The sequence below is a fragment of the Sapajus apella genome, unplaced genomic scaffold (genome assembly GCF_009761245.1).
Source record: "Sapajus apella isolate SASKATOON/1434 unplaced genomic scaffold, GSC_monkey_1.0 scaffold218, whole genome shotgun sequence".
Taxonomy (NCBI): Eukaryota; Metazoa; Chordata; class Mammalia; order Primates; family Cebidae; genus Sapajus; species Sapajus apella.
The window spans coordinates 409,833-431,056 of record NW_022437158.1 but is presented as its reverse complement, the minus strand read 5'-3'; the positions used below and the strand labels follow the sequence as shown (position 1 = coordinate 431,056).

The 21,224-nt window shown below is 59.3% G+C and overlaps 2 protein-coding genes across 4 annotated transcripts in view; one reads left to right on the top strand and one right to left on the bottom strand.

The window, feature by feature from the left end:
* Positions 1 to 3,869, bottom strand: part of NOC4L (nucleolar complex associated 4 homolog) — a 5,882-nt gene extending 2,013 nt beyond the window's left edge. Inside the window, exons 1-9 of the mRNA XM_032270892.1 lie at positions 3,696 to 3,869; positions 3,328 to 3,448; positions 2,672 to 2,778; positions 1,546 to 1,653; positions 1,157 to 1,306; positions 964 to 1,063; positions 837 to 871; positions 290 to 340; positions 100 to 211 (exon numbers count right to left, since the gene is read on the bottom strand). Of these exons, the coding sequence (XP_032126783.1) occupies positions 100 to 211; positions 290 to 340; positions 837 to 871; positions 964 to 1,063; positions 1,157 to 1,306; positions 1,546 to 1,653; positions 2,672 to 2,778; positions 3,328 to 3,448; positions 3,696 to 3,812 (901 nt within the window). The 5' untranslated portion in view covers positions 3,813 to 3,869. The remainder of the gene's footprint in view (positions 1 to 99; positions 212 to 289; positions 341 to 836; positions 872 to 963; positions 1,064 to 1,156; positions 1,307 to 1,545; positions 1,654 to 2,671; positions 2,779 to 3,327; positions 3,449 to 3,695) is intronic.
* Positions 3,870 to 3,993: 124 nt separating this feature from the next.
* The window catches only part of DDX51 (DEAD-box helicase 51), a 17,703-nt gene continuing 472 nt past the window's right edge, over positions 3,994 to 21,224 (top strand). Inside the window, exons 1-14 of one of the 3 annotated variants that reach the window (XM_032270888.1) lie at positions 3,994 to 4,553; positions 4,768 to 4,918; positions 5,139 to 5,284; positions 5,450 to 5,521; positions 5,683 to 5,789; positions 6,011 to 6,119; positions 6,198 to 6,343; positions 6,579 to 6,768; positions 6,861 to 6,976; positions 7,055 to 7,171; positions 7,243 to 7,344; positions 7,505 to 7,568; positions 7,661 to 7,795; positions 8,060 to 9,397. In XM_032270888.1, coding sequence (XP_032126779.1) covers positions 4,047 to 4,553; positions 4,768 to 4,918; positions 5,139 to 5,284; positions 5,450 to 5,521; positions 5,683 to 5,789; positions 6,011 to 6,119; positions 6,198 to 6,343; positions 6,579 to 6,768; positions 6,861 to 6,976; positions 7,055 to 7,171; positions 7,243 to 7,344; positions 7,505 to 7,568; positions 7,661 to 7,795; positions 8,060 to 8,086 — 1,989 coding nt within the window. In that variant the 5' untranslated portion in view covers positions 3,994 to 4,046 and the 3' untranslated portion in view covers positions 8,087 to 9,397. Of the gene's footprint in view, positions 4,554 to 4,767; positions 4,919 to 5,138; positions 5,285 to 5,449; positions 5,522 to 5,682; positions 5,790 to 6,010; positions 6,120 to 6,197; positions 6,344 to 6,578; positions 6,769 to 6,860; positions 6,977 to 7,054; positions 7,172 to 7,242; positions 7,345 to 7,504; positions 7,569 to 7,660; positions 7,796 to 8,059; positions 9,398 to 21,224 lie in introns of those variants that run through there. The other 2 variants (XM_032270889.1, XM_032270887.1) reach the window with 2 other exon arrangements.

The window sequence follows — 21,224 nt, the reverse complement described above, 5'->3', positions numbered from 1 at the left end:
GGGGGAGGTGGGAGGGTGGGGGGAGGCGCTGCGGGGGTGGGAGAGTGGGGTGTGGGAGAGGCGCTGTTCCCCACATGTGAGCAAGGCGCCCGCACTCACCCAGGTCGCAGGCACGAGTGAGGAAGTCAATCATGAGCGTGGGCTGTGCCAGCTGCGGCAGGATGGCATCATGCACGATCACCAGCACCTTCTTGTAGAGGCTGAGGGGCAGCTGGGCGAGGGCGGGCAGGGCAGGGTGAGGCTCCCCCTTGGGAAGAGTGGGCACCACCCCGCCCGCCACCCAGCCTACCTTGTGCTTGAGGAAGTTGAGCCACATGGCCTGGAAAGCCTTCCTGTGCTCCTGCAACGGGGTCCAGGCCTCACTTGCCGCCCCCCACCCCAGACCCAGGGCCCAAGCGGCTGCCAGGGTCCCCCAGAGCCCAGCCCTGAGATCCAGCACAGGCCTGGTCGCCTTTTCTGACCCCGCCTTCCCCTTCCTGTCGCAGGCTCAGAAGCTCTCATCTCCGGGTGAAAGTCAGAAGCATCTGGCCCTCAAGGCTGGGGTCTCAGAACAGCCAGGAAAGCAGCCTTGGAAGACGAGGGCCAAGGGGGGGCTGCAGCCACACAGCCCACAGGGGCCACAAGTGGCACCAGAGGCTCCAGACCCCGAGAGGTGACAGGCCTCTGACCTAAGGGAGACCCCTCCCATGCTTCTTTGTGAGTGAGCCGTGCGAGCTGCCACCTGTGCCCTGGGGGTTTTCTTAGGTGAAGTTGGCAGCGGGCCTCGTCGGGGCCTCACACACACCCCACACACACCCCCAAGCCCAGAGAGTACCTGGCAACCAGAAGCAACTGACCTTCAGGTGAGCGACCTTCCAGGTGTCTGACAGCTCTGCAGGGAAAGCGAGAGCCAGGCGTCACCTGACCCACAGGGGAGGCAGACAAAGGCCCAGCCGTGGCCGCCCCAGCCCTCAAGACACTTACCCGTGCGCTTCACATAGAAGCTGGAGGCGGTGGGCTCCTGGCGGGGCAGGCTCACGGCGGACAGCAGCATGAAGGTGTTGTTCCAGAAGGTGGGGGGCACCTGCGGAGCCGGGGCTGAGTGTCTGGACGCCACCCTGGTCCCTGCCTCCTCAAGGCACCAGCATGACGCTGGCTACAGGACCTGGCTGCTCACCTCGGGGTACTGACCAGTGACCCGGGCCACAGTGTCCACAGCTGCCCGCATGGTGTGGTAGCGGATGTCATCATGGTCCAGGTACTCCCGGAACTGGGACAGGAGCAGGCTTTGGTCCTCCTCAGGAGACAGCAGGCCTCCCACCACCAGCTGGAGGTAAGGAACAGTGAGGAGCCCGGTCCAGCACAGGCCAGCATGGGCCAAGCAGGTGGCCCTGCCCTGCTGAGCCCCCCACCCAGGCTCCTCCTGGCTAGGTGGGCCAGGAGAGGCACCTCCACGCATAGGAGCCCCAAGAGGATCCCAGCTCAGCGCAGCAGGCCCCGCCCCCACAACAGGGCCATCCTGGGCTCTGGCCTGCCAGGTCCTCTGGGAATCCCGCAAGGCCTCACCTTGAAGAGGTCTTGGGGGAACAGGTAGTTGCCTTCCCACTTGGGCTTCTCCAGCGGGTGCACTCCTTCCAGCTGCACGAACTTCATGAGTGTGCCCAGGGCCAGCTCCTGGGAAGGGGGCAGTGCAGAGGGGCTATGATGCCCCCACCCACAGATGGGCCCAGAGCTCAGCCCAGTCAGGGAGGCCTTCACACCCAGGCCCAGCCCTGAGGAACGGGGGGCCCGGCCTTGTTTTGCTCCACACACCACCAGACGCCACTCTAGGATTCCACGTCCCACCCATGACGTGGGGACAAGATCCTGAGGGAAAGACAGTCTGGCCGGGGAAGGGCACACAGGCCAGGTCTGCTTTAGGAGCCACTGGACTGCTCTCTGGTCACCTGTGTCACAGCAATACCACCGTGACCCTCGGGAACCGCTGTGAAAACACAGGCATGTGACACCAGCATGGGGTCGGGCAGAAGGAGCCACACATCCTGTGATCCCCTCACGAGGAGCATCTAGAGAAAGCAAACCCACTGATGCAGAAAGTAGATTAGTGGTTGCCCAGGGCTGGGTGTGGAATGGGTGGGATATGCGAGTGATAATTGGCACGGGATTTCCTTTGGGGCGATGACAACGTTCTGGACAGTGGTGACCAGTGCACGCCTCTGAGAACACAGTAACATGCTATGCATGAGTTATTTCTCAGTACAGCTTTTAAGAAAGCTCGTAACTCGTTCTCGCGGCTGCAGACCAGTGTGGGCTAAGCACACATCTGCGGCCCGGACTGGAATCAGGCTTGGCGTGTGTGCTCTACGCAAACACACAGATCCCTGGTGATGCCACTAGAGGCAAAGACAGGCTCTGACTCTTCCCCTTCAATATTCAGCATGGGGCTCGACAGCCATGCTTCTGAACCGGACACACGGTGATACTCCCATGAACTGGACTGAACGCCCACAAGGTGACACTCCCATGAACCGGGAGACAAAAGGAGGCTGCCCACCAGAACACTGGTCAAAGGAAGGAAGCAGCTTCCCTGGACAACTGTGGGAGCCCCAGACCTCTGCTCTGTGGACAGCCTGGGCGGGGGGTACAAGGAATGGACAAGGATGAGGCCAGCCCAATGATCCCAAAGACCCACCTTGACCTGAAAGGAGGGGTGCCCCAGGAGCTCCCCCAGGCGGTTGCAGCAGCTGTGATAACGGTGTCTCATCCACACCTTGTACTTGCGCATGGCTCCCCTGGACCCTGCAGACAGCTAGGGTGGTCAGCCCCCATGAGGCCCACATATGCCAGCCGAGGCCCAGCCCAAGGCCCCAGGCCTGGCCCCACCCCCGCCCCATCTTCTACTCACCCTCCACAGGTCACTATGGCCCCCAGACCTGTGCTGGGACTAGCACACGCCCTGAGCCCTGCAAACAGGAAGAGCAGCAGCTCCTACCCCAGGACTGCCCCAGCCAAGCTGCCAGGAGCAGGATCCCCACCCCCCGCTTTACTCCAAGACGTGAAGTCCCCAGGATGGGAACTTAAAGCTCCGATTTTAAGTGACACTATCAGCATCAATCAACATCAAATTACAAGGGGTGCAAAACAAACGCATTCGTCTAAACCCAGCTGCGGAGCACCCATGTCACCCCTCCCCAACGGCACTGCCCATCCTCCACGGTGGGTTTGGTGTGTCCTCCCACCGGCCTGCACGGCCTGTGCTAGGATTGGGGACGCTCATCCCACGGTGACAAAGCCTCCCTCCGACCCACAGAAAGACGAAGAGCAGCCCTGGGGCCCTCCAGCGGTTACCTGTCATGACCATCTCCTCAGAGGGCAGCTGGCCCACAAACAGCTCTCCCCGCTCCAGCAACGCACCAAAAAGACGGCTGCACGTGCGGACTGCTTCCTGGATCTCCTCCTGGTCCTCAGACTGCAGGAGGCGGCGGCAGGGTGCCCAGCCGGGAACTGTCACCTTCGCCCCCGCCTAGGCCGCCCCTCAGGCCTGCTCCCCTTCCCCTCGGGACGCCAGCCCCGTCGTCCCCAGCCCGTGACCCACGCGCCTCCCACCCTGACCCTCCAACGCCGTCTCTGAACCTCCCAGGGCCCTGCCGCCGCAGCCCCCATTCGAGTCCCGCTCCGGGGCCACGACCCCGGCCCTGCGACGCCGCCGGACCCACCTGCAGCACCGCCAGGATGTCGAAAACGGCGTTGGCCTCACTGCGGCTCGCCAGCACCGCCTCCAGCCGGCGGCCCAGCGCCCGGCGAGCGCCCGCGGCGCCCGGCTCCCGCTCCATGACGCTCCCAACGCAGAAAAACGTGGATGCCCGGCCGCCAGCGCTTCCGTGGCGTTGCCGCCGCGCGTAGAGTCCGACGTCATCTCTGCGCGCCACCCAAACCCCACATTTGCGTGCCGCGCCCGAGTCCCAGGCGTGCTGCCGACGTCATCACCGCGCGCCGAGCCCGAGTCCCTGGCGTGCCGCGACGTCACCACCGCGCGCCGAGCCCGAGTCCCAGGCGTGCGGCTGGCAATGGCGCTGTTTTACGTTGCGCGGTACCCGGGACCCGAGGCGGCGGAGGTCGGGGCGCACGGCCGGGCCCGCACGCTGCTCGAGCGGCTGCAGAGCCGGGCCAGGGAACGGCAGCAGCAGCGGGAGCCCGCGCCGACCGAGGCGGCTGCACCGACCGAGCCAGCAAGCAGGAAGCGACGGCGGCCCCGGCGGCGGCGGCGGGTGAACGGCTCGGAGCCGGAGAGCCCGGAGGCGCGTCGGGGAAAGCGGCGGAAGGCGGACGACGAGGACGCGGGCGCAGGTGGGCCGCGGCGCGCGGGGCGAGCGGGCTCCCTCCGAGGCGCCAGCGACCCGGTGCTGACGCGCTCCCCCGCAGGTGTCTGCCGGGCCGAAAGCAGCGAGGAGGCGCCGGGGGAGCGCAGCGCCCGCGCCAAGGCGGCTCCAGACGGACGGGTCCCGGAGGAGGCGGCCGGACCCCTGGCTCCCGGCCTGGTGCTCGGTGGATTCGGGAGGAGGAAGGCGCCGAAAGTGAGCGGCGGCGGCCGGGAGGGTGGTCGGCCTGGGAGTGGAGGCGACTGTTCGATTTCTTCTCTGAAGGCTGCATGGAAAGCGTTTCTTGGGGCTGAGGAGCTGGAGACTCGAGAGGACGCTTCCCTGGCCTCCCTCCCACAGTCTCTTCTGCCCCGGGCTTCACCTGAGAACCTGCAAAGCACTCACCTAATCTCTTTGCTTTTGGTGGCAGGTCCAGCCTTTCCTGCCTAAGTGGCTGGCTGAGCCCAGCTGTGTCAGAAAGAATGTTACCGAAGACCTGGTTCCTATTGAGGACATCCCTGAGGTCCACCCTGACCTGCAGAAGCAGCTGCGGGCACACGGCATCTCGTCCTACTTTCCAGGTGCTCCAGCCCCGGGCAGGCAAATGAGGGGGCATCTCCCTGGGCACTCACACAAGAGGCTTCATGGCCACGGCGTGCCGAGTGTGGTCTCAGCACCCTCAAGTTCACGGTTCCCCCTTGGGTCTCCTCAGGCTGGTGCGCCGATGCCCAGCCCAGAGACCACAGGCAGGGAGGTGGCAGGCCCAGGCGCAAACAGAACTCTCTCACCTTCCTCATCCAGTGCAGGCAGCTGTGATTCCCGCTCTCCTGGAGAGTGCGGCCTGCGGGTTCCTGGTGGGCAGAGGCGGCTACCGGCCTAGCGACCTCTGTGTTTCTGCCCCGACGGGCAGTGGGAAGACTCTGGCCTTTGTAATCCCTGTGGTGCAGGTCTGTGTGGGGGTCCCCTTCCCCCGGGTCTGTGTGGGGGTCCCCTTCCCCCGGTCTGTGTGGGGGTCCCCTTCCCCCGGGTCTGTGTGGAGGTCCCCTTTCTCTAGCAAACGTGCAGAGGGCAGGGAACGGCTTTGCTGACGTGGGCGCCCCTTTCCCCCGTAGGCTCTGCTGTCAAGAGTGGTGTGTCATGTCCGTGCCCTAGTTGTGCTGCCCACCAAGGAGCTGGCCCAGCAGGTACAAGGACTCTAGACCTGGAGCATGGCCCCACCAGCCTCAGCTTCCCTGCCGAGTGCACAGGGATTAGCCCCTAGGGGATCCAGACTAGGTCCGGAGTCCTTTTTGCTGCAGTGGGGGACAGCAGCCATCTCCAGGCCAGTGACAAACTCCTCCTGCAGGTGAGCAAAGTCTTCAACATCTACACAGATGCCACGCCTCTGAGAGTCTCCCTGGTTACAGGACAGAAGTCTCTGGCCAAGGAGCAGGAGAGCCTTGTCCAGAAAACGTACGTTGTGTCAGGACGTGGGTTTTTCAGGGGGGCCCTGCTGAGCCCTGCATGTGGCCTGAGGGACTGCCACGTTTAACTATCTGCTCCTGTGATGTGGAGGACCTGCCATCCACCCCTTCCCTGGTGGGGTGGAGTCAGGGCTGCGGGCAAGGCCGCATCTTGCCTCTCCGGATCCCTGGAGAAAGCTGCCTTCTGTCAAGGCACTCTCCCTTCTGTAGAGCTGACGGGTACCGCTGCTTGGCTGACATTGTGGTGGCCACTCCCGGCCGCCTGGTGGACCACATAGACCAGACCCCAGGATTCAGCCTCCAGCAGCTCCGCTTCCTGGTAGGTCCCCTGCCCCTGGGCCTGGGCTTTGAGGTCAGGGCCATGCCACCCAGTCTCGGGCTCCCTGCCTCCCTGCAGATCATCGATGAGGCAGACCGGATGATTGACAGCATGCATCAGTCGTGGCTGCCACGGGTGGTGTCGGCCGCCTTCCAGAGCAAGGACCCTGCAGACCCCTGTGCCCTGCTCCAGCGAAGGCAGGCCCAGGCTGTGACAGCCGCCAGGTATCCGGCAGCATGCCCAGGTGCTGGCTCCGCCTAGCAGAGGCCTCTGCGCACAGTTCTCTGTTCTCAGCACCCAGAGACAAGGCTGGCTGGAGCTCCAGTGCTCAGAACCATGTCATTCTGTTATGTGAGCCAGACCATTTTGCCCCTGGTCCACATGGCGTGAGGAATCCCATTCCCAGCGGTCTTGGGACAGCCACTGGCAGAGTGCCAGTAACACCCCCTTCTCTTCCAGTATCTGCTGTCCCCAGATGCCCCTGCAAAAGCTGCTCTTCTCAGCTACTCTGACCCAGAACCCCGAAAAGCTGCAGCAGCTGGGCCTCTACCAGCCCCGGCTTTTCTCCTCAGGGCTGGCACATAGGGGCCTGGAAGAGACAGATGGGGACAAGGAGTCAGGGAAGTACGCCTTCCCTGTGGGGCTCACAGTGAGTGGGACGCAGGGTAGAGGTTTGCGCTGGGAGCCTGGGGCCCCAACCCCCACCTCAACCCCAACCCCCACCCCCTGCCATTCCTGCAGCACCACTACGTGCCCTGCAGCCTCAGCTCCAAGCCGCTGGTCGTCCTGCACCTGGTCCTGGAGATGGGCTTCTCGAGGGTTCTCTGCTTCACTAACTCCCGAGAGAACTCCCACAGGTGAGGCCCCGCTGGGCTGGGGGCGGCAGAGGCAGCCTGGTCCCAGCACCCCTAGGCGCCAGCCTTTTTTCTGCCTAGGCTCTTCCTGCTGGTGCAAGCTTTTGGAGGTGTGGATGTGGCTGAGTTCTCCTCGCGCTACGGGCCTGGCCAGAGGAGGACGATCCTGAAGCAGTTTGAACAGGGGAAGATCCAGCTGTGAGTCCCTGGGCAGGGGCAAGGCCTCTGTGGGGTGGGTGCAGGGGACCACAGTGCTCGTGTCCCGGCAGGCTCATCAGCACGGATGCCACTGCCCGGGGCATCGACGTGCAGGGCGTGGAGCTGGTGGTGAACTACGACGCCCCCCAGTACCTGAGAACCTATGTGCACCGGTGAGCGTGGCGACTGGGGGCCCGGGGCGTTGTGAGCTCCTGGGCATCGTATGTGGGACCATCTGCCTGGTTTGGGGTGGGGTTGGCATGGAGAGAGGCCATTGCTGGTCAGACCCTGGAAGGCCCGGGCCCGTCTGGAGACAGCCGTGTTTGCTTCCAGGGTCGGGAGGACGGCCCGAGCTGGGAAAACCGGACAGGCCTTCACGCTGCTCCTGAAAGTACAGGTGAGGCCGCGGGGCTCTTGGGTGTTTCTGCTGCCTGCGGGTGGCGAGGGGCTGGCCCAAGACCCCCTTTCCACCCATTTGCCTCCTTCCAGGAGAGGAGATTCCTCCGGATGCTGGCTGAAGCTGGGGCTCCTGAGTTGCAGCGGCATGAGCTGTCCAGCACGCTGCTGCAGCCACTGGTGCCCAGGTACGAGGAGGCCCTGTCCCAGCTGGAGGAGTCTGTCAAGGTAAGGGCTGCAGGCCTCGGCACGAGACCCTCTGGGGGGGCGTTTACAGAGAGGGCATCGCCACCACAGGTGGAGAAAGGAGGATCAAACAGGAAAGCACGAAGGGAACAGAGGGTCACACAAGTTGTCCTCCAGCTTCTGGCTTGAGGACATGGTGGAGACACGCAGCCCAGGGAGGGCTTCTGAGTGGGGGCTTCCTGTCCTCAGGGCCCCGCAGGCACAAGGGGCAGAGAGTGCACACTGAGCGTCCCGTTTGCTCCACAGGAAGAGCACAGGCAGAAGCTGGCCTAGGATGGGTCTCAGAGGCCGAGGGGCCGAACGCCCACCACCCTCACCCTCTCCCAGAGCAGTCCTGACCACTGGCTGCTGTGAGGACAGGACTCCCCGGGCTCCTGAGGAAGCAGCCAGTGGACATGGCCTTCCTCCCAAGTGTCCTCCATGCCAGGCAGCTGGGCGTCAGAGCTCAGGCACCAGCTCAGACCGGAGGTGTCGGGCTGTCACTTTCACAGCGAGAAGCCACTGACGCTTTGGCCTCAGGTCAGGATGGCCGCTGGGAGTGGAGCCTTATAAAACTGGAAGGCACTCTGAAACAGAGGCCGTGGCACCTGTCACGTGTGCCTGAGAGTTGGGGGGTGAACCCTGAGCTAATGATAAAACTTTAGCCCTTAAAGCAACACGAGCGTACCCACCATCTTCCCTTGGAAAGGTCACTTGAGTCCCTCACTCACATATGGGCAGGAGCCCACAGCCACCCTGATTTGGAACAAACACTGAGAAACTCAGGTAAACGCTTCCCCAGGCCCGTGTCACGCAGACCCCAGGAAGGGGACATTGTCTGTGAAACGCTTGCATTGTCACAGATCAAAGAAGTCAGCGTGTGGTTGGCACCCAGTCTCCACCCAGGTGTACACGCAGCATGAAACGTTCTCACTGTGAACGTGGTGGGAAATGTGCCTTGGAAGCACTGACCACTATCCGTGAGGAGGTTTTGTTTTGAAAGTTTTATGTGATGATATTAAAGTTCAAAAAAAACGAGTGAACTGTGGTGCTTTTTCCACCTGGAGATGATACTTACCCGCGTCAGTGAATGACAGCGTGAAAACATTTTTGAGACTGAGGCTCTCTGAGATACACTCGCTTCTCCCGCAGCCACGGGCCGGGAGACGTGAAGTCCGCAAGCAGGATGGACGCTCTGGGGACTCAGATGAGAACCCTCACGCCAAGCGCAGCGTCCACACCAGGCAAGCTTGTCCCGTGCATGCTGGAGTGTGGGACCGGCTGCGGTCGTCCAGTGAGGCTTCTCTGGATGCTGGCTGAAGCTGGGGCACCTGAGTTGCCACGACACGTGCTCTCTAGCAAGCTGCTGCAGCCGCTGGTGCCCCAGTACCAGGAGGCTTCTGGGCCAGCCCTAGTCCTGGGAGCTTCCAGTATAAGAACCAAGGCACAACAGCCTGCACTTCCCACCTCCGCCTGGCAGCAAAAGGGATGAGAATGGGGGTGCCCTCCACGCTGGAGAGTGCTGAATCCCGAAGCTGGTTGGACGCACGTCAAGGAAGTTGCCCTGCTGAGCTCTTCGGCCACCCCCACCCCACTCCCCATGCCTGCCCCTGCCTTAGCTGGACCTGCCGGAGGCCTAGAACCTCCGGGGTCAGGGGGTTGCAGCTGACCTTTTTTTTTTTTTTTTTTTTTGAGACATAGTCTCACTCCATTGCCAACGCCGGAGTGCAGTGGCGCCATCTCGGCTCATTGCAACTTCTGTGTCCCAGGTTCAAGCAATTCTCCTGCCTCAGCCTCCCAAGTAGCTGGGATCACAGGCACCCGCCACCACGCCCAGCTAATTTCTATATTTTCAGTAGGGATGGTTTTACCATGTAGACCATGATGGTCTCGAACTTCTGACCTTAGGTGATCCACCCGCCTCAGCCTTCCAAAGAGCTCAGATCACAGGCATGCTCCACCGCACCTGGCCAGCATCTGGACTTTGGCTGCTGACTCTCAGCCTTGCTGGTGCCCAGAGCTGACCCATGGTTCCACACCCCCAAAACGGGCATCTGTGGTGAGCCAGCCATGGCAACACACTGCTGCGTTCACTTGTGCCAGGCTGCCCGGAGCCACCGCTGTGTTTGCAGGAAGCACGTGCCCTTGCTGCTGGCCACTGTGGTCCGACGCGTCTCCGGCAGCTGCACTGAACCTGTGTGTCAAACGGCGTGAACAGATGGTTCTGTGTTCAACAAAGAATTTGACAGTGCTGTCGTTTTTCCGAGGGTGGCTTAGACCTTTGAAGCAGCCTTAGCAAAATGAGAGATGCTGCCTCTGCAGAGCCTGGAGTCAGCGAATTCCCAGAAAATCGGTTTTCTCTCATTTAGTACAAAGCAGCATACCCAGAATTATCAGAATGCTGCTTATGATACACAGCCGCCACTGACATAGTCTGATTTTTGGTCAAATAAGACAGTCGATGAGAACCTATTCCCGCACCCCACGGCACGGCAGCCCCGGCTGGTGACAGCAACGCAGGAGCCTCTGAAGGCCATGGACACTGGCTTGGAGCAGGCACTGGAACAAGCCCAGAACAGGAGTGCACCATGGCGTTTCAGCTACCGCCCACCCCACCCTCACCATCTCAGCCCGACTGGCTCCACTCAGGCACAGCCACACACAGTGGCCAGCGGCCACGGAAACACATTCCATGCCATTCATCAGGGAAACACAGCTCAGAGACACAGTAAGGTCCGCCTCACGCCCACAGGGATGGCCCAGAAGACAGGCATGGGTGGAGATGCAGAAACCAGAACCCTAAGGAAGCAGAGACCCTAAGTCTCATGGAACAGACTTGGTGGCAATTAGATGCCAAATTACAAACAGGAGCTAAAACAGGGCCGTGCGGGGGTTAAGCTGCACACCCTACACTTGGAGAATAGGCCGTGTTCTAAGGCCACACAGCATTTGGCAGCTCAGCAAGAGAGGAGCAGCGTGGAGCCACCTGCAGCTTACCCCGCGCACAGCCAGCAACCCCCGACCCCTGCTCCGCGAGCGATGAGGACAGCCCCGATTGGACCTGGGGCTGATGGCAGTAAGCTTCTCCTGATAGAGGCCACCCCGCATGCACGGCTCCGGCTGGTTTGCCGAGCAAGGCTGCGCAGAGCGCCTTCCTGTCCCTGGGTCAGCATTTCCATGCACAGCCTAATTACTCGTAATGCCTTCAAATGTGACGTTTCACCCCGGGGTGCACATGGGAGCTATGTAACGTGTTTGCCTGTGCGCGTGTGTGTTTCCCTCTTCTGAATATTCACGCCTCTCCTGGTGCAGATTGGAGCCATGTGACGTGTGTTTGCTCATGCACATGTGTGTTCCTCTTCTGAGGAACATGCCTCTCCTGGTGCAGATGGGAGCTGTGTAACATGCGTGTTTGCTCGTGCACATGTGTGTTCCTCTTCTGAATATTCATGCCTCTCCTGGTGCAGAGGGACCCGTGTGACATCTGTGTTTGCTCATGCACATGTGTGTTCCTCTTGAATATTCATGCCTCTCCTGGTGCAGAGGGACCCGTGTGACATCTGTGTTTGCTCGTGCACATGCGTGTTCCTTTTATGAATATTCATGCCTCTCCTGGTGCAGATGGAAGCCGTGTGACGTGTGTTTGCTCGTGCACATGCGTGTTCCTCTTGAATATTCATGCCTCTCCTGGTGCAGATGGAAGCCATGTGACGTGTGTGTTTGCTCGTGCACATGCGTGTTCCTCTTGAATATTCCTCTCCTGCAGCCTGTTGAGCACGTGCACTTGGCCAGGCTGTTTGGCACCCGCCCTGTCACAGCCTCCTCGGCTCAAATGTGCCTGCTTCTGTCTCTGCCAGAGGCTCTGCCTTCTAGCCTGGCAGGGCAGCCACCCTGCAAGGTGCAACCCTTTCTAAGAAATAGCTCTGTCCATCTGCGTTGAAGCTGTTTAAAAAAAAACATGGCTCTCCTTCCCTGGATGAGTGGACCTTCTGATTGTTCAGTGGACACCTCATGTATTGCTGCTGGGAAAGTCACATGTAGATACAGTGGGGCAAAGCCTCAGGACTTCAGAGTCACTTAGGACCCAGCACTTGCCCTCCTAGGGATCCTGTACACCCCAGATCAATGAAACCTACGTACACACAGAAACGTATACACAAATCTCACAGCAGCACTGTTCACGACGTCAGAAACCAGAAGCTAACCACGTGTCTGTCGGCTGATCAATGGATAAAGCGGGAAATCCACACCAGGAGAGAAAGGAGCAAGGCACTGGTGAAGGCACCACGTGGCCGAACCTCACCCTCAGTCCTCGTCTACACAGACGGCACACCTGCCCCTGCCTCGCCCCCAGTCCTCATCTACGCAGATGGCACGCCTGCCCCCGCCTCACCCCCAGTCCTCATCTACGCAGACAGCACGCCTGCCCCCGCCTCACCCTCAGGACCTGGGAAGACAGGCCACCCGCTCCTCACTAGCCTATTTACAAAAACATTTTTACTGCAACTTGGCCACCCACTGGGGCTCCCACTCCGACAGACAGCTGTTCTTCCCTTCTTCCTGTTAGATGCCTGCTCCAGATTCACTCTGCCTTTGTGTCTGTGACCTCAGCCTCTTGGCCGAGAGACGGAGAAGCTTGGTTTTTACCCAGACAACCAGGCGGTTTCACCGTGATTGCGCTCTCTGGAGGGTGTGAACGGTTCCATGCCAGGGTGTGCAGAGCGTGGACCTGGCTGCACACGTGGGAGGGGGAGGCGCAGGCTCTGTGGGCAGCTGGGCGCATCGGGGTGTTCCACAGTGGCCTGGGGAACCGGAGCCTTCCCCAGGTTTTGAGAAGAGATGTAAGTGAGGGGAGGGAAGCAGTTTGTCTGACGGAGGCAGCTGAGCGCACAAAGGAAGAGGCAGGAGGGACAGGAGGACAGGGCTGTCGGTGACACTGGGGACCAGACACCCCAGGCGGGAGGGGCAGGTGGGTGAGGGGTGTGCAGGGTGCTGGGCACTCACTGGCTGGGCCTCGAGGGCTCCTCGCGACCTTCACGGAGCAGAGAACAGACAGGAGGGAACTTGGATGCGGGTGCGGCCTGAGCCGTCCACGCACTCCCGTCTCCTTACCTCTCCGGAAGTGGTGGGTCTTAAAAGTAGGGCAGTGACAGCAAGGAGCCCATCAGCCACTGGCCTTGATCCCGCGTGGCCACGTGTGAGGGCACAGTGTGAGCCACCCCGACCTGCATGTGGCCTGCACTGGCCTCGGGAGCCTGAGACACAGGGGACAGCAGGAACGGTGTCTTCCTGGTGGGCTGCGGAGGGTGGGCCGCTCTTGGCCACTGGCCGCTCTGCTGCTGGGCCTGAACCGTGACTTGCTGGGCGCTCATCTAGGGACTAAAAGGACAGGCCTTAGAGAAGGAGCGGGAAGACGCAGAGCCACAGAGGACGGCCACCCCTCCTTCACGTCTCCAGGCGAGAGTGTTCCGGATGGCCCATGCGCCAGACCCTGCGTGTTCTAGCTGTTGAGAGACCCTGGGGCGAGCCGGACTGTCCAGGATCGAGGTCTGCACTGTCAGGAAGGCAGAGCAAGACCGGGCACGGTGGCTCATGTCAGTAATTCCAGCACTCTTGGAGGCTGAGGCAGAGGCAGACAGATCACCTGAGGTCAGGAGTTCGAGACCAGCCTGGCCAACATGGGGAAACCCTACTAAAATACATCCCTACTAAAAATACAAAAATTAGGGGGGCCTGGTGGCACCCGCCTGTAATCCCAGCTACTCAGGAGGCTGAGGCAGGAGAACCAACTGAACCTGGGAGGGGAGGCTGCAGTGAGCCGACATCGCGCCACTGAGACTCCGTCTCAGGAAGGCAGAGCGAGTCCACCTGCCAGGGCGCATGCAGGGTTCTGGAGGCCCACAGCCACGCAACTCAGTCACAGGCCCCCATCAGCCCGGGCTCCAAGGAGACGGTCCCTGTCACTGGATAACACAAACGGGCAATGGAGAGGTGGAGCCATGGGCTCGGCTGGGCCCGGTCTCCACAGGAGGAGCCTCCCTCCGCCCCAGTCAAGGCCTCAAGGGCAGAACCACCCCTACACTCCCGCCCAGGTCAGGGTGGCAGCCATGTCTCTGGAGGTTGGCACAAGACCAGGTGGCGGCACAGCCAGCAAAACTGGCCACACCCGCAGAGTAAGGGGGGCTGTGGGGGAGCTGAGGAGGGCACGGTCTCACCAGAGCACAGCTGTGCCCGCCCAGCCCAGAGGGAGAAGGTGGGTGGGTGTGCCGCCCGCGTGTGGCTTGCCTGCTACTGCTCCCTGGACCCTCTCGGCCTTACTGAATAAGCAGAGAGAAGCCAAGTGGGGGGCGGCCTCTTGGGCCTTTCAGAGGCACAACACGCCCTGTTTCTGGAGGAACACACCCCTGACCCGCGGGGTCTCCCTTGCCAATGACACTGCTGGTGTCCACACCACCATGGGGAGTGTGGGAAGCAAAAGAAGCCACTGTGCGGGTGGCAGGGACACACCACTCCCGAAGGCGCTGCCCCGTGGGCCCCGCTGCGCTCCCAGATCGCATCCTCCCATGGCTGAGGAAGGAGGCGCATCCAGGCTCCCCCACCTGCGTCCCAGCCTCAGCTCCCCTATGGAGAGGCCACCAGGTGGGGGCAGGCAGCATGGTGGCCCACGCCCTCGGCTCCCCCAGCGTCCCTGTGCAGCCCCATGGCGGGCCAGGGTCTGGTGTCTCTGAGGCCATTGGCACCAAGAGCCTGAGAAGTCAGCCCAGGCTCCACGCAGCGGCTTGGCACACCCCGTAAGGCATCCTCACAGCAGCCCAGCAGTCCCCATGGCTCCTGCGCCCAGGGGCTGTGCTGGGCGGCAGGGCGGTGACACCAGGTGCCCACTCCAGGGAGGCCTGGGGCTGCAAGGCTCACAGGAGGTGTCTGGGGGGGGCAGCCCCCCTGGACCGCACCTGGAGACTCTACCATCAGCAAAAACAACAGGGAAAAGGCCTCTGTACCACTGTCCTGTGACCGAGCAGAACGGGAGGCCTTGCTCCCACACTTGGAACGTTCTAGAATGCACCTCGGAATGTTCTAGAATGCGCCTGCAGCTGCTTGCAGGTCTCTTCTAGGTGGGGGCTGTGGCTCCAGGTGCAGGTGACAGCGCCTCCCATAAGGTGAGAGAGAGTCACTGCCCACCAGGCCCACCCCTCGGGGCCAGCAGGCAGAAGGAGAAAGCCCTGCTCCTTACTCCAAGCCAGTGGCCTCTGAACGCCATGCACGTGCTGTTCAGAACTGTGTCTTGGGACACGCGAACACGCCTGCAGGGACTGAAGTGCAGGTCAGGAAGCCTCTCTGAAGAGCCGGACCCTCCGCAGGCTGCCTCATGGCCACGCCTCGACGCCACACAAGTGAGCAGCCCTTTCATCACCCAAGCCCCACGGCCCTCCTTCTGATGGTGTATTTCCGGTCCAGTCTCCCAGACTCAGCCCTCACGTATTTCATTCTTGGAATCCTTTGACTGCCCACATACTTCTGTGCAACAGAAATGCACACGAAAATTGATCACAAGGCTCCAGGTGCTCAAAAACGGTCACCTGGACTGAGGAAGCATTACGGTTATTGTTGGTACGTGAGCAGTCAAAATAACATAGGCGCATTACACGCTATGGCAATAACTAAATATAAAAAGTGAAATTTAACCCGGTGAGATGGATGGGGCTAGTTGATTTTTTTCTTTTTTCTCTTTTTTTTTTTTTTTGAGACAAAGTCTCGCTCTGTCACGAGGCTGGAGTGTAGTGGGGCCATCTCGGCTCACGGCAACCTCGGCCTCCTGGGTTCAAGCGATTCTCCCGCCTCAGCCTCCCAAGCAGCTGGAACTACAGGCGTGCACCACCAGGCCCGGCTACTTTTTTGTATTTTTAGTAGAGATGGGGTTTCACCGTGCTAGCCAGGATGGTCTTCATCTCCTGACCTCGTGATCCGCCTGCTCGGCCGCCCAAAATGCTGGGATTCCAGGCGTGAGCCACCGCGCCCGGCGAGCTATGTTTTTTCAATCAGTTCATGCATCCATGGGGCGACACAGATTCAGCATCAATGCTGTTCTTATTTTTCGTATTCATGGATGGATGACTGTGGGCTTTTCCTTCACCAAGGAAAACCCACACCCATGACTAAGCAGGTGGCAGCAGGAGTTCTGCCACTTGACTCTGAACCCACTTGAGCAGCTGGAGCTTGACAGGTTCTCCTTCGCATGTTGCTGAAAGCCCGAAGCCTCCCAGCCTGCAAGCAGCTTCGTGGGTGGCACATGGAGTGTCCTCCTCGGCCTTGACGGCAGCACTCAGGGCTGTCCTCGGCGGAGCCCTCACCACGTGGTGGCCAGCACAGGGACCCGGATGACGGCGGAAGCTCTAGAAGCAGACGCTCCCAAGGCCCCAGGCCTGTGTTTGGGGGGACTTTGCATCTGGGCAGCTGAGCGTGAGGGTCAGCTCGGCATGTTCAGACACTCAGAGCTGCACCCTGGCGGCCTGGGGTGGTTGCCTGGCTCCTGCCGTCCTCAGGCTGACGCTCCAGTCTCACCGTGGTGGCTCCCAGCCCCTCCCTAGCTGTTCTGGGGTGTGCGGCGGCAGCAGCCCGGGGACCCTCCGGTGGGCACCGCGGCCTCCTCTCCAGCTCGCCCTCCGAGCCCCGCACGTGGCTCTCCACGCTGAGGGCCATTTGCCTTCTTAGGTGAGTTTGTTTGTGGTGAGTGTTTTCGGTTTTGTCTGAGTGTGTCCTTGTGCCGCTCTTACCCTTGAAGGAGTTTTTTCCCGGCACTCTGAAGCCACATCCGGTCCCCAGTTACTGAGAAGGGGCCGTCAGTGGGACTTTCGTTCCTTTGCGAGCGATCTGTTTCCCTCCTGGATTCTTTCATGGTTTTCTCACCTGCTTTGAGTGCTCCAGTTTGCCCAGGTGTGTCAGGTACACGGTCTTCGTCTGTATCCTGCTAGGGACTTGCTGTCTTTCTTCAGTCTTTAAGACTGGTAAATTAAACCCATTCTGCAAAATTCTCAGCCATTGGCTCTTTGAGTAATTTCTTCCATTCTCTTCTGGAACTCAGTTTAAGAGTTCTTACCCCTCCCTCTTCTTTTATTTTCTTATTGTTTGCAGACATGGGGCTTCACTGTGCTGCTCAGACGGGTCCTGGACTGGCTCAAACAGTCCAGCCACACTGGCCTCCCACGTGCTGGGACCACAGGCCTGGGCCGCTCTGCCTCGCCACGTGTCACTCTTGTCTCCTCTTCTTTGTGCTACCATAGGATTATTTCTGCAGATCTCTCTGCAGCTCACAAATTGTCTGATGTCTTGTTTAACTCTTCCATTAAGTGTTTTAAACTGCAGTGCAATTTACATACAGTATGAGTCACTGTTTCTGTCTACTCAGTTTTGATGACTGCCTGCAGCCAAGTAACTAGCATCAGCATCAAAACACAGACTCTTTCCACTGCCCCTTTGAAAGTCAGTCCTTCCCGGCCCCAGCCCCTCGTGACCACTGAGCTCTTCTCCGTCCCTACGGTGTTGCCTTTTCCAGAATGTCACATGTGAATGGACGTCGCAGCCTTCCGGGTGTGGCTTCTTTCATCTGCATGATACATTTCAAGCCTGTCCATGCTGCCACCAGCATCTGCCGCCCGCCGTCCCTCCTGAGTGCTGTTTCGTGGAAGTGATGTGTCACCATTTGTTGACCCATTGGCCAGCTGAAGACTGAAGTGTCTGAGGTGCTTCCAGTTTTTTATTTTTCTTAATAGAGATGGGGTTTCCCCATGTTGGCCAGGCTGGTCTCTTAACTCCTGACCTCAGGTGATCCTCGCACCTCAGCCTCCCAAATTGCTGGGATTACAAGCGTGAGCCACCGTGCCTAGCCACTTCCAGTTTTAGGTAAATAAATAGAGCTGCTGTGAACACTTGCATTATTTTTCACTGTGGTTACAGTGTTTGGTTGTCCTGTGGACACACGTCTTCATTTCTCGCTGTAAAGAGCAAGGTGGGTCAAATAGGAGATCGTTGTTCTATTGATGAGACACTGCCAAGCTGATTCCAGAGGGCCCCGCTATCCTGCAGTCCCACCAACACGCTGTGAGGAGGTCTGTTTTCCCACACCCTGGTAACACTTGGTTCTGGCCTTGTCTTTTTTTCTGTAGGCATTCTCATGGCTGTGCAGTAGCTCCTCACTGTGAGTTTGATTTGCATTTCCCAGAGGACAGTGCTTATTTACCACCTAGAGAGCTTCTTCGGCGGAGTGCCTGCTCAAATCTGCTCCCCACTTGACAAAATAAGTTGTTTTTGTGTTAGTAAGCTTTGACGCTTCTCCGTCTGTTCTGGTCACACGTCCTTAATCAGCTACACGAATGCAAAGGCTTCCTCCCAGGAACTTGTCTTTTCACTCTTAACAATGGTTTTCACGTAGCAACAAGGTTTAATTTTATTAAAGCACCACTTGCCAATTTTTTCCTTTTATGGACTCTACTTTTGGGTGTCGTATCTAAGAAATGTTTACTTAACCTATGGTCACAAAACTTGTTTCCTATGTTTCATAGTTTTGAATTTTACGTTTGTTTTTGAGATGGGAATCTCGCTCTTGTTGCCCAGGCTTAGTGAAGTGCCGCAGTCTCAGCTCAATCTGGCCTCGATCTCCTGACCTCGTGATCCGCCCTCCTCGGCCTCCCAAAGTGCTGGGATTAAGGTGTGAGCCATCGCACCTGGCCTCCATCGAGTCTTTGAATTTCAGTTATTACATTCTTCATTTGTAGGTGTTCCATTTGGGTCCCTTATTTCTGCTTGTCTCTGACAGTCTCTTGCTTCTTACCCATGCTTTCAAGCTTCTCCCTCGTTCCTTCACACACGTTAAACATACTTGCACCTGCTATCCTAACACTGAGTCTCTGCAGGTGTGGCTCTCTTGCCGTCACTTCTGAGGCTCCTTCTGTCACATGTGCTGTGACTTTCCACTACGAGCTTATAGTCTAGGGACCCTGCTGGCTGGAATTCCTTGAGGCCTGCGTCTGGGGTTCCTCCTGCAAGGATGTACAAGACTTTCCACCAGAGGCCTGGGGGCACCATAGCTCCAGATGTGGTTGCAATTAAGTCACAGTTTGCAGTTCTTTTGAACATATAAATCATATGAACTCTGGCCCTGAGCCTGTGGTGGAGAGTGCCAGCCAGGGGCAATCCGTGAATAGGAGAGACTTTTAAAGAAGTTCCATCCACAGCCACGGCCAGGAGAGACACAGTTCCTGCAGGGAGGCTCAGAGGACCGGTTTGCCCCCTTCATCCTTTCCTGGAAGGGTTTGCCATAATCCCTTTGGGGCCCAGACTTATATGGGGTCTCCAGTTTGGTTCGGCACCTGCCTGGGCCCAAGGCGTCTCCAGACTGCTCCCCAAACTCACCTCAAAGTTCTAGGTCATCTGGGTCCGCGAGGACCCAGGCCACAGGGTCTTCAGCACAGACCTACCCCCTGGACTCAGCCCGTGCCGAACTCCCTGTCCTGCAGACTCGTTCACAGATTTATATATTTCATCTGGCACTCTTTGAAAATGTGGCATTTTTAGATGTTTTGTTGAGATAGATTTTCAGGGTCTCTAATCTACCATATTAACAGAAATAGAAGTCCTTGTCAGTGATTTTTCACAGAAATCATTGTACATATTTTTTGAAAAATTATACTATACAGCAAACCAAGTGATCCCCTAGAGAACAAACACATGCAAACAGCACAGGGTCAGAGTCCCTTGAGCCCCAGCCCCCGGCCCCAGGAGCCCATGCCGGGAGCAGGGAGCCTCCTCAGCCCTGCTCACCAGGCTGCTCCGTAAGGAAGGCGCTGGGGCCAGCCCGGCTCTGGCCCAAGGGGCCCGAACGATGAGTGTGAGGAGCAGCTCCCACAAAGCCCGGCGGCCACCGCCTTGTGCTGTGCGGCCGCAGGCCCGGGTGGCTGAGGGCTGCGGAGCTTTTTGCTGCTGGTGGCGTTTGAGCGTTAGGAGCTGCTGCCCGTACAGAGGCTGCGTGACCACGGTCTGGCCCCTTGTGGTGACAAGAGAGACAGAACGTGGGACACACGGAGCCAGCGCGGACAAGGGGCTGCGTCTCACACTCTTCACTGCCACCGACCCACTCAGAGGCGCGAACCGCGTGGGAATGACAGTGAAGGAAACGCCTGCTGTCTTAAGAAGGAAGAGGGCCCATGCTGCCTCTTTCCTTCACAGAAGCAAGACCTCTGCCCAGGCCTGCAGCCATCTCTGCTCCATTTCCTGAGAGGGGAAAGGCGCCAGGAATGAGGCTCTAATTAGGCTTCTTAAAAAATCAACACGTGGCAAAACAACTCAGCAACTTCCAGAATGAGAAACTTAGAAAGGCTTGATGCACTCATTTACGTGAGGCGAAGGTGGCTGCCCACCTGCCGCGTGCTGAAGCTGCCCTATCGCGACACAATCCCGTCGCAGTGACGGAAGCCCTGTGTTCCCAGGTGAGACACCACAGCTGCCAGGATAGATCCCACAGGAGGGGTGGCCACAGCACACTGGACGGGCTGGGCATCGGCGCTGACAGCAGTCCCCGGTCTTCCAGGCGGGAGGTGGACACTCGAGTCTCAATAACAAGAAACAAGGATCACACGTGCCCTGCCCTGTCGCCCTGCGTTACCCTTCCTCAGATGTTAGAATCATCAGCCTGCCTCAGATACTAGAAACAATGATAGCAGAAGCTTCCAAGCCAGCTACCTGAAGGTGACCACGGCGGAGCCGTCAGCAGGGCTCTGGGCCTCGGGGCTGTGCCGCGGTGAGCGGGGCCCTGCTGCGGTGGGGTGGGGTTGGCGGCTGCCCTTGTCCTTGTGTGGCCGGCTGCGGGGCCCCAGGCAGGGTCTGCGGTGCTGTGGGTTGTGGGCGCAGCTGCGGTTTCTGCTTCCGGAGTCTAGCCAAGTGCCCCTGAAGATACAGATAATACGCATGTGTTTCCTTAGTTGGCAAGGTCACTTAGGCAAATCTAAAGGTTTATGTCTTTCTTCACTCATCCTTTTAAAGAGACTGTCAAAATATGGACAACTACTCACATACAGATGCTGCTACCAGGTGCCCCTGGAACCACTGGCTTGCTTCAGGAGCCACGTGCTCCTAATGACACCTCCTGATTGGCCCTCGGCCCCTACGAATGAGCCGCTGGCAGCTCCCTCTCACTCACAGGACACAACACACACTGTTGCACATGACACACAGGCTCACACAGAGACGCATCATCCTCAGAAACTGCACGCAAGGCTGGCCCTCGGCTTGCCTCTGCGAACTTCGGATTTGGGGAGGTGCCCAACATTCTCTGACCACAGTCCCTCATGCTCTGGACCTGTGCCGCCTTCTCTCTGGCTTCTGAGTCTACACCGCACAGCCCCGTGCTCCCCGAATGCACCGAGTCCTCACCACACAGCCC